At 38.0% G+C, this 23,228-nt stretch overlaps 2 protein-coding genes across 3 annotated transcripts in view; one reads left to right on the plus strand and one right to left on the minus strand.

Annotated features, from left to right (window-relative positions):
* Positions 1 to 1,401: 1,401 nt before the first annotated feature.
* LOC139761176 (protein ZNRD2-like) lies at positions 1,402 to 8,368 on the minus strand. 2 transcript variants are annotated; one of them, XM_071685159.1, is made up of 5 exons: positions 8,174 to 8,368; positions 7,246 to 7,413; positions 5,697 to 5,781; positions 3,997 to 4,207; positions 1,402 to 1,635 (listed from the first exon to the last, which is right to left on the minus strand). In XM_071685159.1, exons 2-5 carry the CDS (start codon positions 7,405 to 7,407, stop codon positions 1,455 to 1,457), a joined length of 639 nt encoding a protein of 212 aa, XP_071541260.1. In that variant the 5' UTR covers positions 7,408 to 7,413; positions 8,174 to 8,368; the 3' UTR covers positions 1,402 to 1,454. The 2 variants fall into 2 exon arrangements, with proteins under 2 accessions (XP_071541260.1, XP_071541261.1); XM_071685160.1 differs by having other exon boundaries at positions 3,997 to 4,204; positions 8,174 to 8,313.
* Positions 8,369 to 10,194: 1,826 nt separating this feature from the next.
* Ns3 (nucleostemin 3) overlaps positions 10,195 to 23,228 on the plus strand; it is a 30,435-nt gene continuing 17,401 nt past the window's right edge. The window contains exons 1-7 of the mRNA XM_071685162.1: positions 10,195 to 10,558; positions 12,039 to 12,161; positions 16,177 to 16,298; positions 16,910 to 17,083; positions 17,205 to 17,919; positions 18,773 to 18,886; positions 19,654 to 19,807. Coding sequence (XP_071541263.1) covers positions 10,469 to 10,558; positions 12,039 to 12,161; positions 16,177 to 16,298; positions 16,910 to 17,083; positions 17,205 to 17,919; positions 18,773 to 18,886; positions 19,654 to 19,807 — 1,492 coding nt within the window. The 5' untranslated portion in view covers positions 10,195 to 10,468. The remainder of the gene's footprint in view (positions 10,559 to 12,038; positions 12,162 to 16,176; positions 16,299 to 16,909; positions 17,084 to 17,204; positions 17,920 to 18,772; positions 18,887 to 19,653; positions 19,808 to 23,228) is intronic.

Here is a 23,228-nt window from a genome sequence, read left to right on the forward strand (position 1 = left end):
TCTTGCATATATGAAAAAAAATATTATTTTTTTTTTTATTTTTCCTTTGGTAATCTGTATTTAGATGATTCATAATAAAAATAACGAAAGTTCAAAGTACTTTTATTCCAATCCAGTAGGGCAGAGGAGAGTAGATGTGTTGGAAATGAAATGTTTGAGGACAATATGTGGTGTGAGGTGGTTTGACTGAGTAAGTAATGTAAGGGTAAGAGAATTGTGGTATTAAAAAGAGTGTGGTTGAGAGATCAGAAGAGGGTGTTTTGAAATGGTTTTGGCATATGGAGAGAATGAGTGAGGAAATGCTGACAAAGAGGATATATGTGTCATAGATGGAGGGAACAAAAAGAATGGGGTGACCAGACTGGAGATGGAAGGATGGAAAGAAAAAGATTTTGTGTGATCGGGCCTGAACACACAGGAGGATGAAAGGTGAGCACGGAATAGTGAATTGGAGTGATGTGGTATACTGGGGTCAATGGACTGAACAAGGGTAGTGAACTTTCCAGGATAAACCATGGAAAGGTCTGTGGGCCCTGGATGTGGATAGGATTGACTTACCTGACAGACACGTCATGGGTTGTTAAATTTCTTTGAGGAGCTCTTTTGCTGGTGAATGAAATATATCATCACTCATTGGTATAGTTATGGTACACATCACTTTTGTTACTGCATAACACATGGAATATATGTATCAATTTTCCACAAAGCCAGCAGGATCACACCTTGCAGTCACAAGAAATATCCATTACACGCTAAGTCAATCCCAAATGTACCTAAAATGGATGACTTTAATACTGCAGCTGAAAGATGTTGCGAGCACCACTTGTTAGCCATGCCTTTTCATCAAAATTTCCTCTGGGGCATTGCTGATTAGCTTTAAAAAATACCATAAAATCAGGTAATTAAAATTCTTTGCTATTCCATATTCAACTGTCCACTAATCCAGCAGTCTCTTGAGTTATACTAACCAAATTGAATCTATATTATCAGTTAATTGTTAATGTCTGTTATAAGATCTGACACAGCAGTATGTGTAATTTTAAGGCTGATCCCTCTAGGTAGCTCACACTACCTAGGTATTTTGACATTTGAGTGTATGGAGGTATTGCATAACCCAAATTATTGAAAATTCCTATATTGAGAACCCCCCTTATCTGATGTATCATCAGTAAGTTACTAACAATGACTGAAAGTAATAGTAAATAAAATGAATTATGCATATTATACTGTTATTGGTAAAAAAATTAAAAATACAAATACCAAACATAAATATTTAATGATAAAATAAATACCGTCAAAAACTATTGATTTTGTTGCCAACAGGAAAAGCTACATCTTCAAGGGGGCAAATGATATGAAATTCCAAAGGTCAAGGAGGTTCAAGGGTACATAAACAGTATGTAGTGCATTCAGTAAATTTGTTTTAAGACCTCTACAGTGGTATATGGACACATCTAAATATCCCGAAGAGCAGTAATAGCCTTGCAAGATTCAGTGATAAGTCCTGCAAGGTTTTGGGCTTCATGAACACTCGTTGTGGCTTGTAACTGGCTTGTTGCCCAAACCAACTTTTCACGTAGTACGTTCACTGCAGCTGTAACATCTTCAGACAGGGTAACACCATGAATTGACAGGCTGGAATATAAAGTTAACGAGTTATTGAGATGTATATATTATATGGATGAGAGAAAGTGTGTAAAAGATTCATCCACAACCTGCTTAAGAACATATTTAAGTTGAAAACCCCTTGTCACTTCCTAAGTTCAGTTTCTAATTAAACTGTTCATAATCCTTTTCACACACACTTGGTCAATCATATGAAAAAGCCTTAATCCTCTTTATTTATAGCAACAGTGTCTACTTTTAAATTATACAGACCAATCACCAGAGTCAATTAATCAATGATTTCTCAATTGCTTTGCCGTGCTTACATATATGTATCTGTATTTTGTATCCAGACTCCTTCTGTTTCACCCTAACGTTTTACTATTTATTATTTGGTACTTATATTTCTTACTTGTTCATTTTTGAGACTGATCACATTTCCTCTCACATCATCCTTTGTAAGGCACTCCTCTTAGCTGCTTTTATCTTCAGAATCTATTATTTCATATATAGTCTCCACTTCTCATGAACTTCATTCCTCAACAGCAACCTTTTATACTTCTGTACCATATCTTCATTTTTCACCCTGACCTCTAATCATTAATATGTTACTAGACACAAATACCTAATTACACACATTTTCATAATATAGAGAGAGTATCTTCAATCTGAATGTATTATCACCATAGTTCTGTTTCATACTGATATATTCTATTCTTAAAATATAGTTTTGATTTCCATAATGTGATATTTACAATAAAGAAAACAAACATTCAGTCTTCCCAGGATATGCCTGCAACAGGTACAACACAAGCGAGAAGTCATCTTTGACAACGATGTATCACCATCAGGAAAAAGAAATGAATACAGAGGTCCGTTGTACTGGACAACTTATACTGAGAACAAAGCAGCCTTGATGCTGCAGGAATCCCATTAAAGATTTCTTGGGGTTGCATAACTAACTGAACAAATTTCTTATATTATCAATCCCACTCAATGTACATTCATTGAAATGTTACTGAAAACAAAATAATCACTGCATACTTCCCATTCAAAACTGTCTCATGAACATACACAGGTTGAGGAATGAAATGAAAAGAAGCTTTATTCAACCTGTCAATTTAGATAAACGGCTTCTTATTTTGCTTTATTTTGATCTCTATCTCATGCAGGTGCACTGTCGTCAAGTCTTTACCTGATTCTCAAACCAGTGATAGGTGGAGCTGATCCATTTTCTTATTTTTCCTTTAATATGTTCTGCTACTTTGATTAACCTTATCAAATGCTTTTGCAGTAAATAGAAAACAGTGTCCATTCTTTTCCCTCTCATAAGTATTTCATACATGTCATAGTAAGCAGGCAATTGTGACTGCATGCTTTTACTAGTACAAAATCATGCTGGTCTTCATTTGTGAGTTTTTTGATCATATGAATTTCTTGATCACTTTTGCAAATACTTTAGTTTTATGTGATATTTGGTTGACTGGTTTATATTTTTTCAGCAAAAATGGTTCCTAACCCCAAGAGATTTGATACCATCTCTCATAGTTCACAGGATGAACCAACCCTGGAGTGAAAAAAGAAAATTTATCCTTGCACTGCATATTCTCTCTGAAAAGGTAAATCGCTTGTGGAAAAAAGTTTATATTTTATATAAATTGCAGTATTTACATCACTAAATGACATTTTACATCATAAACAATGATACATGAGAAATTGTTTCTTTTGCTGGATAACTATTTACAGCAGTGACTCCCATCACCACACTTTTTGCAATAATGATGCAATTACAAATTCTTTGATGATTCACGGGTGTTTATGATGCATGATATTTTTTCCAGCCATTTTACTTGGTTCCAAATGACCTCTAGATGAAGATGTGGAATCATACATCAGCTGAGAATTTAAATGTGGACACAAAGGTTTAGACTCACTATGGTGGCACCATGCATCATACAGCCACAATTGTGGCATGACTCAATGAAAGGATTGATGAAAAATTCATAGTAATAAAAGGCAGTGTTGGGTCTGTAAATGTATGTGAGCCAATCAGAGGTGTTAAAGTCTGTGTGGTCACAGAAAAAGGATCCATCACTGGGAAAGAGGGTAATTTCCTTACTTCTTATGAGGCAGTGCTTCCGTGAGAAATACAGCCAACTGGTCTGTCAGTCCATCAAAAATTGTAATGCTAGAATCCATTAAATACTTGAAATGTTAAGATATATCCTCTATTCTAAGCAAATTTTGTTAGCCTGAAAGGCAATGGACTATTTTTACTAATCCCACTACTAATTACCTAGCGGTGTGTTACTGATTCCATGTAACTGGTTAGCATTACATATAAAAGTATATGAAAATAAGCTGAAGCTTATTGTATTTACAAATATTTACCTCTTCTCGGACTGGTTTTCAGAAAAAGTCTTTGTATCTGTAGCAGATGTAGCCAATGACTGACATTTACTTGACTCTATTTGTGGGATGGCAGCCAAAGATGGTTCACAAGAAGGAACTCCTTTTGCTGGTAATGGAGATGATTCCTTCTCTGGATTCTGTCTATGCTGAATCTCCTCCACTGCTCTCCGAGCTGCCTCTTCACTCACTGCTGATTAGAAATGGAGCACAGGACTAAGTATGGATGGTTTATTGTCAACTGACCCACAGTGCCATCCTTGAGTCATTACAATAAGAAAATACTTTCATCTCCTTGTGAAAGGAAATGACTAGTAACTCTGAAAACAAGCCAGCACTTACTGTGAAAACGTAGATGACTAAGTTTTCCTCGCACAGAAACCTAAAACTCTTATGCATACTAAAACCTACAACCCTATTTATAGTGATCTGCCATAATGCCTATGCACTGTGAGCTGAAATAGTACCTTAAAACAAGTAACAAATTTTGAGGCTGGAACTTAGTTTTTCTCCTTGAGTGGACAGTTACTTCCACTGATGCCTTAACCCTTAAACTGCAGCTACAAGAAAACCTGACTACCATGAATAACATGAGGAAATGATGTATAAAACATAAAATTATAATAATTTGGAATTAATGACATGCATGCAGAAATATGGAAAGTTAAAAAATGAGTCTCTCATTTTCTTTTCTTTTGCTATGGTGGAGTATTTGAAGTGGTTAGTCAAGTGTATCTGTACACATGGTCAGACCAAATGGGAAAATTTCAACTGGATCATGAGCCGTGTATAGGTCAAAACCCTTTAGTACTCTATTAATGTCTTTTATAGATATTTCAATTCTCAGACCTCCTGCCCATTCCATCTGATTGGTGTTGGGGTCACAGTATCTTCTACTGTGAAAACCTTGCATATCATCCACTACAGCTCTTTCCTCTGAATCTCTGGACAGCTAAATAGCAAGTCTGATGGTTCAGATGGCTAAGCAATTAAAGATATATGAAATTTGATGAAACAAGAGTAATTTAAAAAGATATATGATTATATATGTAAGCCCTGTGTAATTCATTATGTAACAGTTGCATATGCAGCATGTAATGAAGTAAAGGAGGTTAGCCCCCTTACAACATGTAACAGTCATTCATTTCTGAGGGATGTTTCTAAGTTTAGTTTCAGTGTAACTGCCAATCATTAGTTCGTGAAACTTAATATCTTAGTTATAATGCAAATTTTTTTTTTAATATGCTTCAGGAACTCTCGGAATTTGAGGGAGATGAATTAATAAGTTTTAAATTTCATGAAAATTTGGCCATTCTACATTGTAACAAATACAAGGTTCTACGATGTGTGCAGACTATGTAGCTTCTATATCTTTAAGCACTTTCTTATTACTAATGAACTTCATTACAATACAGCCAAGAAATTATCCTAAACACTTTGTTACTATGCCAAGACTATGCCAAAATCTGAAGAGCTAATTCTGATTACTCCTAGTCAATGCCTGTAACACAGGAGCATACTATGCACTACACAATGCTGGTTAACCCTGATATGGTTTATGGCTTGAGAGGAAGTGAGAAATACTCCTTTTATACCAGAGATAAGTGAGAGGTTATATGGTAAGAAGAGATGTATAAGGAAAGTGGCAATTACTCTGTGGAGAAGATTAAGGAATAACCAACCTGGATTATCTTTCCTGGTATCAGCATCCACTTCCAAGCATCCGACACAATATTTGTTCTTCATTCGATCCTCCAACAAGATGCACTAAAATGGTTAAACATCAGACATTAGTTAACTAATTCTCAATCTTTTTAACATCATAAACTAATATAATAGATACAACTTTCCCTAACTATGCTTGGGCCTAGATAAAGTGGTTTCATTCTTGCGTGTGTTTCCTTAAAGCAGTTTAGGAAAATCAAGAGGGAGTTTCACTTATCTGCAGTAAACACCAAGACTGGTGAACCATGCTACTCCAGCCCGTTACATGACTATGACCGGGTAGACGCCTTAGACCCTAATGCTACCTTTGATTCCAAGGCCATTAATTAATCCTTTCCCTTCACCTATTTCCTCCTCAAAACCTAATATTTCCTTCCTGCTAAGATATTCTTGTCAATGTCTTTGATGTCATCCAATGAAATTTACATTTTGCTTAATTTATATGCCAAAGTAGACATGTTTTCCTTGAACTAACAAGTTCACTACCAAGAAAACTATGGCAAAAATTTATTCAAGTATGGAAAAAATGAACTTTTCACTAAAACATGGAGGAAAATGGAGTATAAAACAAGAAAAGGAGGAAAATGGACTCTACATATAATTACTCCAGGACTAACTTCTAGGAAAGAATCTTGGTATTACTCAGGATCGTTTCTACAGGTTCCTGCAGCCCAATGCTGCACTACTTCCAGTAGCAGGGAAATGTAGAATCCTTTGGACTGAAAAGTTCTTGATGAGACTGTACTCCCAGTGATATACCCTCACCGAGTGTGACTTTTCACTCATGGTGTAACCTTAAGCAGATGGAGTTCAGTGACACTAATTGAGATGAGTGCAGAAGAATTAAAAGAATTTTATTTCTTGAAACTTTATTCACATCACGTCCTATAAAGCTCATGATGAGAAAATTCAGAAAATGTAAAGCACTTCTCCAAGAAATACTGACAATCAGTGATTGCTGTAACATGAAAATGCTTATCCAATAAATAATGAGAGAATATATCACAATGCAATGGAATTTTTCCAAACCGGGTTGCTCAAAGAGACGAATGGGGATTTATCTCAGCTAGGGAAACCATCCTCTCAATGGGAGGATGCGGTTAGTAAATGTAACTGAAAAAAGTTTCCTGACATTAAAATAATACAAAATGATTTAAAAAAGTATTTACCAATTCAAATTCTTCACAGTTACTCCACAACTAGAGGGCAGGCAAGCAAGAAAAAGAATGAATGACCTGAGGTGCAGGCTCTGACATCAGCTTGGCATTGATGCCATACCATCTGGGTAATGACTGAAAGGTTAAGTTCAGGTGAATGAGCATCTGATCTACCCTAAATGCTTATGCAGGACAAAAGGTAAGAATCCTCAGGGATAACCCTACTTCTTTTGGCGTTAGATGGAATTTAATACCTTTTGAGAAACTAAAGATCTCACACTGGGCTTGTATAGCTCTGTCCACAAACTAGATATAATCTATATAGACTTGCATCAAAACTGATACTTACTTCACAAAGGGGGCAAGTTATTGCAAGCATCTTGTATCCCTTTAGAAGATACTGTCCCATTATAGAAGATATCTTGTTACTGCGTTCTCGTCTGGCCTCGATAACCTTAAGCTCTGCCTCGGAAGGCGGAGCCCACGAACAATCATCATCTATGCATGCCATTGTAGACTGTGAATAAAACATGCATCATAAGTTTTGGTTATACATGAAACAAGCATGTGGTGAACAAAAGCATCATTCTTTTTCACTGTAGTAAATATTCAACAATTCATACAAAACACTTTTCATATACAATAATTTCATATCTTACGAATTTAACATCATCAGAGCTGTAAAAAAAAAATGCGGTACATAAACTATCTTAACATTAAATTTCATTCTCACAGCGTTCCTCCGCTAAAACATCCAAAGCAACTCTTTTCAGATGAGCCAAACATGTCCCCTAAAAGGTTATCTTGGCTTAATCATTTCACTCCTACTCTGATGTGTAGTGCATCAACGACAGAGTGTAATGGACCATGAAACCCTTCCCTTCCGTTGAAACCCATACCATTTTCATTTCCGTTCAGTTATGCATAAAGCTAAGATTAGGATGAGCAGTTTCCCAGACAACTCTCATTACACCTTTCAATGTGGCAACTTAGTGAGGGTGTGCATGAGTCCGGGGAGGGGGGGGGACCACTCTAGGGGACAATGTGAAGAGAGTCCACTCCACCTCAATGTTCAGTCTACCTTAACGTAAGGCTGAGAGTGAGGTAGAAGGTTATAATAAGGTGAATATTGGCCTCGACTGTTCTATGAAGCCATACAGGGCGACTGTCCACTGGAAAGCAGTAGGAGTTAGAACTTCGGCTTCTGGTGTATATATATGGCCTTCCGTTGGTACAAATTCCAAGATAATTGATTAAAATAATCATTTATCACTTACTGGTAAAATCTGCCTATTCGATACACCTGGCGGGTAATGACACTATGGCGTCTGTTTTGAAGATGAGTTCCGACTTATTTCACTTGAGAGAAGGACACCATCGCCTAAATAACACCATTACTGGTGGAGCCCAATATAATTCAGATCCTAATACAGTTCACAGAAATGTTGGCTAATGTTGAGGACGACCCCAGCGACCACACCACCCAGCGAAGACGTCCCACCGGCGCTTGAATTAACAATATTTTTGGTCCACTATGGCGGCCTGTTCTATCATGGCGCCTCTTTCTCCTCCTTCACTAAAATGTTTATTAGAATAATAGAAAAAAGAAGTATGTCTACCTTAATTTCAGGGGTGCTGAACCAGCGTGGTCGAACGCGGTTTTCCCATTTAATCAATATAATCGTTCGCTTCCCATGATTACCTTATTATATTACGATTATTTTTCTGCAAACATCAGTATTTATGTATAGAAAAGGAAGTATATATCCTTTTTCACAGATTTGTACCAATCCTTCGACTTTAATACCAGTTTGTCACCCAAATCTTGCAAATCATCAGGGATGCCGAGCCAAAAAAAAGCCCATAGAAAAAAACACATCCTTCCCTTGAGATTAATCCTTCTTGAATGTGTTATTCGTTTTAAGAATTTAGTTATCATTGATTGATGTCTTTGGGGCTGACAACTGATCAAGTACGTCTGACATCCTTTGATTCCAGGAGTTGATAAGACTTGAAATTATTGGGAGAAATATCAAGAGTTTTCATATGGATTGTTCTCTTCTTGCACCTCAATTTGATGACAGGTGACTATACATATATATATATATATATATATATATATATATATATATATATATATATTTTTTTTTTTTATACTTTGTCGCTGTCTCCCGCGTTTGCGAGGTAGCGCAAGGAAACAGACGAAAGAAATGGCCCAACCCTCCCCATACACATGTACATACACACGTCCACACACGCAAATATACATACCTACACAGCTTTCCATGGTTTACCCCGGACGCTTCACATGCCTTGATTCAATCCACTGACAGCACGTCAACCCCTGTATACCACATCGCTCCAATTCACTCTATTCCTTGCCCTCCTTTCACCCTCCTGCATGTTCAGGCCCCGATCACACAAAATCCTCTTCACTCCATCTTTCCACCTCCAATTTGGTCTCCCTCTTCTCCTCGTTCCCTCCACCTCCGACACATATATCCTCTTGGTCAATCTTTCCTCACTCATTCTCTCCATGTGCCCAAACCATTTCAAAACACCCTCTTCTGCTCTCTCAACCACGCTCTTTTTATTTCCACACATCTCTCTTACCCTTACGTTACTTACTCGATCAAACCACCTCACACCACACATTGTCCTCAAACATCTCATTTCCAGCACATCCATCCTCCTGCGCACAACTCTATCCATAGCCCACGCCTCGCAACCATACAGCATTGTTGGAACCACTATTCCTTCAAACATACCCATTTTTGCTTTCCGGGATAATGTTCTCGACTTCCACACATTTTTCAAGGCTCCCAAAATTTTCGCCCCCTCCCCCACCCTATGATCCACTTCCGCTTCCATGGTTCCATCCGCTGACAGATCCACTCCCAGATATCTAAAACACTTCACTTCCTCCAGTATATATATATATATATATATATATATATATATATATATATATATATATATATATATATATATATATATATATATATATATATATATTATATATATATAGTACTTATTTGCCGTTTCCCGCATTAGCGAGATAGCGCCAGGACCAACCAAAGAAATAGCCTCACCTGCTCACATCCATGTGTAATGTTTAATGGAAAGTGAAAAGATATTCTTAATGAGATTATTGTAATATTAATACCAATCATGTAATTTCACATCTAAGTATTTAGAAAGAAAAAGTTGCAGAGAAATTTTGTGAAATTTCGTTATGTAGGAAATCATTTCTTAACATATATTTTGCCAGTGACTTTCTGCGCCAGGAATAGTTTACGTGTTGGTCGCTGGTTGTTATTGCTATGGTATTCGCTGCCATGTCAGTTCGTCTTGATTTCTTGTGTCAGCTGTTGATTTTATAATTATCAGGATAAATAATTTCATTAGTGTATTAATTACGTGGAGGACATAGAGGATTTAAAAGGATCTATGCTTCGTGCCAACTGTACAGGGACAGAAGACCAGGTGAAACAGACAGTCACTTCTCGACCTTGTGTATTTATATCTTGATATCTCTACTCAGTTGAGGAATTGTCATTGGATCGTTAACAATGGGGAAGAAAGGAGTTCGGAATATCAACCTCGGCCGAAGTATCATTAAAGACAAATACGGCAGTAGACGCAGGTCGAGGCATTCTATGGTAAGTCCTCGTGTTTAATGAGTTGGTCGCTACATTTTCCACCTGCTTCAAATATGGTTTAGGTAAAGAGTAAATATGGTTATGTTTATTAATTTATGATGAAATTAAGATTTTAGCTTAGCGCAGCTATTGTATTATCATTGGAGGTTAAACTATTTTCATCTACTACGCTAGTGTAGGGTTTAGAGAGTATGGTAGTATTTGCGGAGCATGATGTTGTATTAATGTAAGAATGATGTATTAAATTATATCTAATAAGGTAGTATTACTGAAGTTTCTGTATGTCAGGGAATATGTAGAGTTACTGATTGTAAAAGTAGGTTAAATGCTCATAAAAATTCAACTGAACCTACGAACACCTGTCCTTGTAGTAAGAGTCGTAGTGGAAAAATACGGTACGTAACTTGGTCTGCTGTTGGGGTCGTATGGGCTGCTTGGTGCTGTACTCGTTGAAATATGGTAACACGTATATTTTCACAAATGGGTATGATTGGTATATTTTGAACTGTATATTCATTCGTTAGATAAATTTGAACTGTTGTCGAGGTTATGTGAGGTTTTCATAGATGGCTATTGATTTTTTTCTTATTTCTTTTACCAATTTTTACATAAGTCCACATTTACCCATATCCACACAGCCTTCACTGCTGTTTACGGCTATGCTAGTTCATGAAGATATATTGCTGTGAATTTTGTTCTGCAACTGATATTGTATTTTCCAAATATTGCATTTACAGTAGAACAAAAAAAATCTTTGTCCTCAACTATTTGCATTGTAGAGGAAATTTGATTTTTACCACCATTTTCTTGGACATGATGCTATTAATGTGGAATATTGAAAAAAAATCATCGAATATATTAGTTATTTTGCTGACAGAATTGACAAACAGTATATATTTGCACCAGATAAATGTATGTTGCTATTGTGGTATTGTTTCCTTGTACCACATTTTGGTTTCTAGGGATGGACTAACAGTTTTCTGGGCCCTTGGCCCAGTTGAGATTATGAGCACCCAGGTTTTAGTATTTTTTTTATGCTGACTCGGTTGCAGGCCACCTTGACAACTCTGCCCTTTGTCCGTGCCTGATTTTCCCAACTGTTCACTCCACTTCTGTTATTTACTAACCTTGTCTCAGATTCATTAGTTGTGTGCAATCAATTTATTTTTCATGGGTGATGGTAATACTTCTACTGTGAAAATGAAATCTTATATTTGTAAAAATTACGTAAAAGTAGTTGGTAGGAACATTAGGTAGGAGCCCTGCATACACTGTGCTAGAGTTGCCTTCTGACAGTGGCCTGTTTAGGGTGAGGCATAAAGGCTAAGAAGCAGCACGGGAGTTCACTTGAGGGAGTTCCAGTTGGGAACAGGCATCTGAGGTATAGATAGGTTGATTACAATAATCAGTTAGAATTTTAGTCTGGTATCACTTCCCATATAATACTTTTACTTCATTATGTATTTTTTTTTCTCATCAGTTACATACATCAGAAATTGGAGATGGGCAGGACTGGAATCGCATCAACTTTCAGTCCATCACTGAACAGACTCATGTTGATGAATTTTTGGCAACTGCTGAGTTGGCTGGTGTAGAGTTTCAGGTAAGAGTTTGTTATGAGTAATGCTGTCAGCTTTGAGCTTTTCTGTATTGTACTGTAAATACTATTACTATTGGTAGAGAGCATATCTGCAAACTTTAGGGAGGAAAAAGAAATTGTTTTGAAAGGAAATGAATAGTGTGGGAAGAACAAGAGGACAAGTAAAAGTACCACTGAAAGGAGCAGGCTACAGTCAAAGAAGAGGTTTAGGTATGGAATGAGTAACTTGAAAGATGGTTGAATATGTTCAATAATAGGGTGACAGATGTAGAGTTTCTGAGATTTGTAGGTACATGAAATGAGAGTCATGGCAAATGGATTCATGAAAAGATAAGATGTAGTGACTGCTGGAAGCAGTGCAGCCACGGGCTGCAGGAGCTTTATAAAGGTTGTGGATAATCCCACAGACCTACCTTCATCTAGAGCCATTCACCATTCTCTCTACCTACTCACACAGATGTCTCACTTTTGATAAAAACCCCTCTGCTTCTTATAGCTTTATTCCCACTTTATGTATTCACAGCATCTTCCACAATGCATCTCTATCGACCACCTCATATGCTTTGTCTGTATCCATAAGTGCTGCACCAAAATCCATCTGTTTCTCTAAGTGTATCTTGTACACTTTCTTTAAAGCAAACATGTGAGCGTGATTGGATGTAGCCTTTTTGTCTGCTTTCTTGGCGCTACCTCACTGAAGCAGTGGGTGGGTAGTGATGCTGTTTCCTTTAAGGTGGGGTGTCGGTGGGAATGGATGAACGCAGCATGTATGAATATATACATATATATATGTGTTTGATGATAGAGTGGCAGATATAGGGTGTTTTGGTTGAGGTGGTGTACAAAGTGAGAGGGTTAGGGAAAATGATTTGGTAAACAGAGAAGAGGTAGTAAAAGCTTTGTGGAAGATGAAAGCCGGCAAGGCAGCAGGTTTGGATGGTATTGCAGTGGAATTTATTAAAAAAGGGGGTGACTGTATTATTGACTGGTTGGTAAGGTTATTTAATGTATGTATGACTCATGGTGAGGTGCCTGAGGATTGGCGGAATGCGTGCATAGTGCCATTGTACAAAGGCAAAGGGGATAAGAGTGCTCAAATTACAGAGGTATAAGTTTGTTGAGTATTCCTGGGAAATTATATGGGAGGGTATTGATTGAGAGGGTGAAGGCAGGTACAGAGCATCAGATTGGGGAAGAGCAGTGTGGTTTCAGAAGTGGTAGAGGATGTGTGGATCAGGTGTTTGCTTTGAAGAATGTATGTGAGAAATACTTAGAAAAGCAAATGGATTTGTATGTAGCATTTATGGATCTGGAGAAGGCATATGATAGAGTAGATAGAGATGCTCTGTGGAAGGTATTAAGAATATATGGTGTGGCAGGCAAGTTGTTAGAAGCAGTGAAAAGTTTTTATCGAGGATGTAAGGCATGTGTACGTGTAGGAAGACAGGAAAGTGATTGGTTCTCAGCGAATGTAGGTTTGCGGCAGGGGTGTGTGATGTCTCCATGGTTGTTTAATTTGTTTATGGATGGGGTTGTTAGGGAGGTGAATGCAAGAGTTTTGGAAAGAGGGGCAAGTATGAAGTCTGTTGGGGATGAGAGAGCTTGGGAAGTGAGTCAGTTGTTGTTCGCTGATGATACAGCGCTGGTGGCTGATTCATGTGAGAAACTGCAGAAGCTGGTGACTGAGTTTGGTGGAGTGTGTGAAAGAAGAAAGTTAAGAGTAAATGTGAATAAGAGCAAGGTTATTAGGTACAGTAGGGTTGAGGGTCAAATCAATTGGGAGGTAAGTTTGAATGGAGAAAAACTGGAGGAAGTAAAGTGTTTTAGATATCTGGGAGTGGATTTGGCAGCGGATGGAACCATGGAAGCGGAAGTGGATCATAGGGTGGGGGAGGGGGCAAAAATCCTGGGAGCCTTGAAGAATGTGTGGAAGTCGAGAACATTATCTCGGAAAGCAAAAATGGGTATGTTTGAAGGAATAGTGGTTCCAACAATGTTGTATGGTTGCGAGGCGTGGGCTATGGATAGAGTTGTGTGCAGGAGGATGGATGTGCTGGAAATGAGATGTTTGAGGACAATGTGTGGTGTGAGGTTGTTTGATCGAGTAAGTAACGTAAGGGTAAGAGAGATGTGTGGAAATAAAAAGAGCATGGTTGAGAGAGCAGAAGAGGGTGTTTTGAAATGGTTTGGGCACATGGAGAGAATGAGTGAGGAAAGATTGACCAAGAGGATATATGTGTTGGAGGTGGAGGGAACGAGGAGAAGAGGGAGACCAAATTGGAGGTGGAAAGATGGAGTGAAAAAGATTTTGTGTGATCGGGGCCTGAACATGCAGGAGGGTGAAAGGAGGGCAAGAAATGGAGTGAATTGGAGTCATGTGGTATACAGGGGTTGACGTGCTGTCAGTGGATTGAAGCAAGGCATGTGAAGCGTCTGGGGTAAACCATGGAAAGCTGTGTAGGTATGTATATTTGCGTGTGTGGACGTGTGTATGTACATGTGTATGGGGGGGGGGGGTTGGGCCATTTCTTTCGTCTGTTTCCTTGCGCTACCTCGCAAACGCGGGAGACAGCGACAAAGTATAAAAAAAAAAAAAAAAAAAAATATATATATATATATTATATATATATTATCCCTGGGGATAGGGGAGCAAGAATACTTCCCACGTAATCCCTGCGTGTCGTAGAAGGCGACTAAAAGGGGAGGGAGCGGGGGGCTGGAAATCCTCCCCTCTCATTTTTTTTTAATTTTCCAAAAGAAGGAACTGAGAATTGGGCCAGGTGAGGGTAGTCCCTCACAGGCCCAGTCATCTGTTCTTAACGCTACCTCGCTAATGCGGGAAATGGCGAATAGTTTGAAAGAAAGAAAGATATATATATATACATATGAATATGTCTGTGTCTGTACATGTATGTATACGTTGAAATGTATAAGTATTTATATGTGTTTATGGGCCTATCAATTAACACGTAATCCAATAACGCTCTCTAGCCATCTCTCCTACTTACATACGTATGCTTATTTATATCTCTTTTTAAACCAGGTATTCCCAGTCACCATTCCTTTTTCAGCACATAAATCTACAAGCTCTTCACCATTTCCATTTACAACACTGAACACCCCATGTACACCAATTATTCCCTCAACTGCCACATTACTCGCCTTTGCATTCAAATCACCCATCTCTATAACCTGGTCTTGTGCATCAAAACTTCTAACACACTCACTCAGCTGCTTCCAAAACACTTGCCTCTCATGGTCTTTCTTCTCATGCCCAGGTGCATATGCACCAATAATCACCCATCTCTCTCCATCCACTTTCAGTTTTACCCATATCAATCTAGACACACACACTGTCACGTACTCCCACCACTCCTGTTTCAGGAGTAGTGCTACTCCTTCCCTTGCTCTTGTCCTCTCACTAACCCCTGATTTTTCTCCCAAGCCATTCCCAAACCACTCTTCCCCTTTACCCTTGACCTTTGTTTCACTCAGATCCAAAACATCCAGGTTTCTTTCCTCAAACATACTACCTATCTCTCCTTTTTTCTCATCTTGTTTACATCCATACACATTTAGACACCCCAATCTGAGCCTTTGAGGAGGATGAGCACTCCCCGCGTGACTCCTTCTTCTTTTTAGAAAGTTGAAATACAAGGAGGGGAGGGTTTCTAGCCACTCGCTCCCTTCCCCTTTAGTCGACTGAGTGCAAATGAATGTGGCCTTTGTTGTCTTTTCCTAGCGCTACCTCACACATGTGTGGGGAGAGGGGGGGGTGCCATTTCATATGTGGCAGGGTGGTGACAGGAATGGATAAAGGCAACAAGTATGAATATGTACATGTGTATATATGTATGTGTCTGCATATCTGTGTATGTATATGTATGTATACGTTGAAATGTATAGGTATGTATATGTGCCATTTCCTGCATTAGTGAGGTAGTGTTAAGAAGAGTCTACTGAATCAGTGTGCACTCTCCAGTATTTAATATTAAAAGTTGATATATTTGAATTTCAGGCAGAAAAACTGAATATGAATTTTGTGCATCGTACTACAACAGGTGTGTTGACAGAAGCAGAGAAAAAAACCATTCATGCAGTTCAAGAAGCCAACAGGGAGTTTCTTAGAATTCCTCGCAGGCATGTATTGACTAACGCTGCTGACTTTGTTTCAACAGTAACTTGAAGTAATTCAATACGTATAGGTATATATTATATTGGTTGTATATCAGGTTTAGTTTAGTTTAGGAGTCTTAAAATTGGAACCTGATGGAGAAAGAACAGTGCACAATCCTAAACACTTGCTTCCATTGTTAATCTCAGAGTGAAGAAATCTGTCTAGGTTTACTTTTCCTGTTGTAGTTTGCAGTATATAGAAATTTCATGAATATCCAGCACCATACATTAGAAGGGTAAGCCTTGTGTCTGAATCTTCTGAAAGAGAATCACTTTTTTTCTGGAAACATGTTTGTCTCTGATATTTGATTGTATAACATATACAGTTCATTAAGAATGAGTAACAGCTTTAGCTCTGTATTTTGTTACATCTGGTTCAAAGACATCTTACATTTTTTTGCCTTCTTGCAGTGTTTTGGATTTGAATATAACTGTTGAACTTTTTGTATCATAAGACTCTTGATATGATATCAGGTAGCAGCCATAGAATTTATGTTGCGTCATATCACTTTGAAAAAAACAAGAAGTGAAATTCTTTGTATAGTTATATAGAAAGATTTCTGTTTTCATTCCAGACCACCATGGAATGTAACCACGACACCAGAGCAACTGGCTGAAGCAGAACGAATGAGTTTCCTCTCTTGGCGTAGGAATTTGGCAAAACTCCAGGATGTGGATGGTTTAACCCTTACTCCATTTGAAAAGAATTTGGAATTTTGGAGACAGTTGTGGAGAGTAATAGAAAAGAGGTTTGTGAAGTGTTTCAGAAAGAGTGAATGTTGAATATGAATGTTTATGTGTGTAATTGTGTCTATACAGTGAAATTTTGGATTTTTTTTTTCATTCTCATGTTATGATTGGTACTTTCAGTGATGTTGTGATTCAGATTTTAGATGCTCGGAACCCTCTTCTTTTTCGGTGTGAGGATCTGGAAGCTTATGTCAAAGAAGTAAACCCAAACAAGGATAACCTCCTTCTCCTCAATAAATCAGACTTTCTTACTGAGTCTCAGAGAGAGGCATGGTCACAGTACTTCAGGCAAAATAATGTTAAAGCAGTTTTTTTCTCAGCACTGAGTAGTCAAGAGCAGATTGATGAGAGAGATGAAGCAGGTGAGATAAGTGATGAAGAAGATCATGTGTGTAATGAAAAGGGCACACATCTTCATGAAGAATGTAAGGAACATGAACATGAATTAATAGACAAGGGAGATAGTAGTAATGCAAATGTTGAAGAATGTCGTCAAGATCTTGAAAAGTTACATGCACAGCTTAAAGAATATCCAGGTCAGAATAGAACAGCAACTACTGCTCCTAATGAACAAAAAACTGCAGTAATGGAAACCACCACTGATCTCTCTCAGTCTCCTCTTTCCAACTTTGTCTCATCCAGTCGCTTATTGAACAGGAAAGAGTTGATAGAAGTCTTCCATACAATTCATACAAAGAAACGAGTATCAGAAAAATTTGTTACTATTGGTATGGTTGGATATCCTAATGTTGGAAAGAGTTCAACTATCAATTCTCTTTTGCAAGAAAAGAAGGTTCCTGTTTCAGCCACTCCAGGGAAAACAAAACACTTTCAGGTAATTTTTTTATGTTTTATGTGGTGCAAAGTGGGTTTAATGTGTAAGGAATGAGTGTTAGAGAAAAATATGGTAGTGAGAGTAGTCTAATGTAGAGAGAACAAGGTATGCTGAAATGGTCTGGCCATGTGGAGGGGTTGAGGGAAGAATGACTGACATAGAGAATGTGTGTGTGAGTCAGATGTGGAGGTAGGAAGAGGGAGTGCTTACGTTCCAATACCTTTAACAAGAGTTTGCCAGAAAGGCATGGCTGCCATGTAGTGCAAACTGTCTTGCTTGTTGACTGATACTTTTTTGCTCCACTTTTGTGCATATTACGTACATGTCAATCCAGAGTTCATCAGCAACTAACCTCTTTTGTGTACCCAGTTTTCTTTTAAATTCTTCTGTAGTCATTCACTATATTTCTTGTTTCTATGGTATACACTTAATCATCTTTCCAATTCTCTTTGCTTGACTCTTGTATAGCTTGGGTGATGTCATTTTGGTATAGTCATAGGTATTATTGCAGAATTAATAGTTCATCTTCTTTACTGAGATACTTTCAGATATGGGATATTATTCTTGATACCCACAATTTGTTGCCATTTATAGATTATCATGTATTTGCTCCTTCTTTATAGACTGTTAAGTTTGTGTTCTTTTAGCAGTCATAACAGTTGTTATGTTCCAGACATTGATCTTGCTTTTTGAATTGTTTTTGAATTCTAACTTCTTTATTGCCAGACATCACCATACACATCATCAAGTGACCTTCTTACAATTACTTTGGAAACTATCTGAGAAATTAACCAGAAATTAACTTATGTAAAGGATCTTAGCAATAATAGTAACTCAATATTCTGTGTTCCAGACTCTGTATCTGACGGATGATATATTGCTGTGTGACTGCCCTGGGTTGGTTTTTCCAGGATTTGTTTCCACGAAGGAGGAAATGATCATTTCTGGAATTCTTCCAGTTGATCAGGTAAAATTATCATCCTTGTAATTTGTGACATTTTACTCTTTGTCATCAGGATGATATAATTACCTAAGAATGATGCCGTTATTAGAGGAATATTATGAACCTTTCATTCCAGGCAGGATTCTCATTTACTATCAGTCTGGATATGAGCCATGTTGTCAGTCAGACTGAGCATTAATGCATACAATTGCATTATCAAATTCTGTACATTGTACTAGATCTGTGAGAAATTTATGTAATTTGTTGATTTAGATAATAGGGTAACATCCTTGACTATAACATGATTATGTGTCAAAGTTTAAGCCTTGCTTTCATTGAATTATGCTCCTGTACTTTTAAATCCCTAAAACTTTCTCCATTTTGTTTGATTTTTATATTTTTTCTTATTGATTTTTATGGTCTTGTGCACAGTTTTTGCTCTTGCTTGTAGGATTTTCATAGGAATTTTTTGGCATTTGATTTTTGCTTCTGTAAGTTATATAAAAAAGAATTTATAGAGGAAGCTTGGCATCAAAAGAATTCACACCAGGTTAAGAAATTTCTAAAGGAGATTAGATTTATGATTGACAACAGTATTTTTTATAATTGTTGTTGGAAGCCAAAGCTTGACTAGCACCTGGAGGATGGACTGGTATGGTTTTTATAACTAACTCTAAACTTGGCATAAGTTTTGATGTGACATCATGGACAACCAGTACTGTGTAATGATCTCTCCTTGAATTGTTCTTTAAAAGTTATATGGTATTAATTCTGGTTGTTAATTCTTGCAGTTGCGAGATGAAGTCCCTCCTATTAATCTTGTAGCCAGCCAGATCCCACGGGAGGTGTTTGAAAATGTGTTAAGCATTACCTTACCTCGTCCTAGGGAAGGGGAAGATCCCGACAGGCCACCAACATCAGAGGAACTTCTAAATGCATATGGATGTTAGTACTTTTTATGTTCCTCTCACACCTCAACACTTCCTGGATTTCTTCTGCTTTATAAAACCATAGAAACTTCATACATCCTCATGTATTAGTATGATTATTGTCTTTATCCCTCTTGCTTATAGCCTATTATTAACAAGATTTCTCATATCTTATGTCTTTATCCCTCTAGCTTACAGCCTAGTAGCCTCTTTTCCTTTATGTTAGTTTTACATTCTAAATTGTGCTGTGAAATAATTTGTATACTGTGAGGTTCTTTTGATAAATACATAGACATTGTCCATTGATAGACTTTTTTTAGTAAACTTTTCTGTTTTCATGCTTGCTGACTGTTTCCCATTTCAGCAAGGTAGTGTTAGGAACAAGTGAAGAAATGGACTCATTCACTCACATCTGTTCTTAACCTGTCTTGTGTTATGCACTAAATCTGCAGTCATGTCTTGCAGACCTTTCTGTGGTTTTCTTGGTCAATTCATGTGCTCTGGTTCTGTCCCTTGACTGCACATTGCCCCATGTATGTCACAAACCTCAATTATACTCTATCCCATGCACGCCTTACACCCACCTGCATATTCAGAAATTTTTAAAATTGTTTAATGACCTAAACAGTGTAGAGCAGCACCTATTATATATACCTATACACTTCATCATATACATACTTACACAGACACAGACTATATACATATATACACATGTACACACTCATACCTGCTGTAGAAGTTGGTGACTGAGTTTGGTAGTGTGTGAAAGAAGGAAGCTGAAAGTAAATTTGAAAAAGAGCAAGGTTATTAGGTTTAGTAGGGTTCAGGGACAAGTAAATTGGGAGGTAAGTTTGAATGGAGAAAAACTGGAGGAAAAGAAGTGTTTCAGATATCTGGGAGTGGATTTGGCAGCGGATGGAACCATGGAAGTGGAAGTGAGTCACAGGGTGGGGGAGGGGGCGAAAGTTCTGGGAGTGTTGAAAAATGTGTGGAGGGTGAGAATGTTATCTCAGAAAGCAAAATATGGTATGTTTGAAGGAATAGTCGTTCCAACAATGTTATATGGTTGCGAAGTGTGGGCTGTAGCTAGGGTTGTGCGGAGGAGGGTGGATGTGTTGGAAATGTTTGAGGACAATATGTGGTGTGAGGTGGTTTGATCGAGTAAGTAATGAAAGGGTAAGAGAGATGTGTGGTAATAAAAAGAGTGTGGTTGAGAGAGCAGAAGAGGGTGTTTTGAAATGGTTTGGTCTCATGGAGAGAATGAGTGAGGAAAGATTGACAAAGAGGATATATGTGTTGGAGGTGGAGGGAATGAGGAGAAGTAGGAGACCAAATTGGAGGTGGAAAGATGGAGTGAAAAAGATTTTGAGCAATTGGGGCCTGAACATGCTGGAGGGTGAAAGGCATGCAAGGAATAGAGTGAATTGGAACGATGTGGTATACCAGGGTCGACGTGCTGTCACTGGATTGAACCTGGGCATGTGAAGTGTCTGGGGTAAACCATGGATAGTTTTGTAGGGTCTGGATGTGGAAAGGGAGCTGTGGTTTCAGTGCACTATACACGACAGCTAGAGACTGAGTGTGAACGAATGTGGCCTTTGTTGTCTTTTTCTAGCGCTACCTCGCGCACCTGTGGGGGGAGGGGGTTGTCATTTCATGTGTGGCGGGGTGGTGACGGGAATGAAAAAGGCAGCAAGTATGAATTATGTACATGTGTATATATGCATATGTCTGTGTATGTGTATATATATATATATATATATATATATATATATATATATATATATATATATATATATATCTATCTTTCTTTCATACTATTCGCCATTTCCCGCATTAGCGAGGTAGCGTTGAGAACAGAGGACTGGGCCCTTGAGGGAATATCCTCACCTGGGCCCCTATATATATATATATATATATATATGGATCAGGTGTTTGCTTTGAAGAATGTATGTGAGAAATACTTAGAAAAGCAAATGGATTTGTATGTAGCATTTATGGATCTGGAGAAGGCATATGATAGAGTTGATAGAGATGCTCTGTGGAAGGTATTAAGAATATATGGTGTGGGAGGAAAGTTGTTAGAAGCAGTGAAAAGTTTTTATCGAGGATGTAAGGCATGTGTACGTGTAGGAAGAGAGGAAAGTGATTGGTAGCGCAAGGAAACAGACGAAAGAAATGGCCCAACCCACCCCCATACACATGTATATACATACGTCCACACACGCAAATATACATACCTACACAGCTTTCCATGGTTTACCCCAGATGCTTCACATGCCTTGATTCAATCCACTGACAGCACGTCAACCCCGGTATACCACATCGCTCCAATTCACTCTATTCCTTGCCCTCCTTTCACTCTCCTGCATGTTCAGGCCCCGATCACTCAAAATCTTTTTCACTCCATCTTTCCACCTCCAATTTGGTCTCCCTCTTCTCCTTGTTCCCTCCACCTCCGACACATATATCCTCTTGGTCAATCTTTCCTCACTCATCCTCTCCATGTTCCCAAACCACTTCAAAACACCCTCTTCTGCTCTCTCAACCACGCTCTTTTTATTTCCACACATCTCTCTTACCCTTACGTTACTCACTCGATCAAACCACCTCACACCACACATTGTCCTCAAACATCTCATTTCCAGCACATCCATCCTCCTGCGCACAACTCTATCCATAGCCCACGCCTCGCAACCATACAGCATTGTTGGAACCACTATTCCTTCAAACATACCCATTTTTGCTTTCCTAGATAATGTTCTCGACTTCCACACATTCTTCAAGGCCCCCAGAATTTTTGCCCCCTCCCCCACCCTATGATCCACTTCCGCTTCCATGGTTCCATCCGCTGCCAGATCCACTCCCAGATATCTAAAACACTTCACTTCCTCCAGTTTTTCTCCATTCAAACTCACCTCCCAATTGATATATATATATATATATATATATATATATATATATATATATATATATATATTTTTTTTTTTTTTTTGGCCATTCTTTCGTCTGTTTCCTTGCGCTACCTCGCAAACGCGGGAGACAGCGACAAAGTAAAATAAATATAAAAAAAAAATATTATCCCTGGGGATAGGGGAGAAAGAATACTTCCCACGTATTCCCTGCATGTCGTAGAAGGCGACTAAAAGGGAAGGGAGCGGGGGGCTGCAAATCTTCCCTTCTCATTTTTTTTTTTTTTTTTTAATTTTCCAAAGGAAGGAACAGAGAAGGGGGCCGGGTGATGTTTCCTCAGAGGCCCAGTCCTCTGTTCTTAACGCTACCTTGCTGAGGCGGGAAATGGCGAATAGTATGAAAGAAAGAATATATATATATATATATATATATATATATATATATATATATATATATATATATATATATATATATAGATTTGTTATCCCTGGAGATAGCAGAGAAAGAATACTTCCCACGTATTT

Source organism: Panulirus ornatus, chromosome 39 (genome assembly GCF_036320965.1).
Source record: "Panulirus ornatus isolate Po-2019 chromosome 39, ASM3632096v1, whole genome shotgun sequence".
Lineage (NCBI taxonomy): Eukaryota > Metazoa > Arthropoda > Malacostraca > Decapoda > Palinuridae > Panulirus > Panulirus ornatus.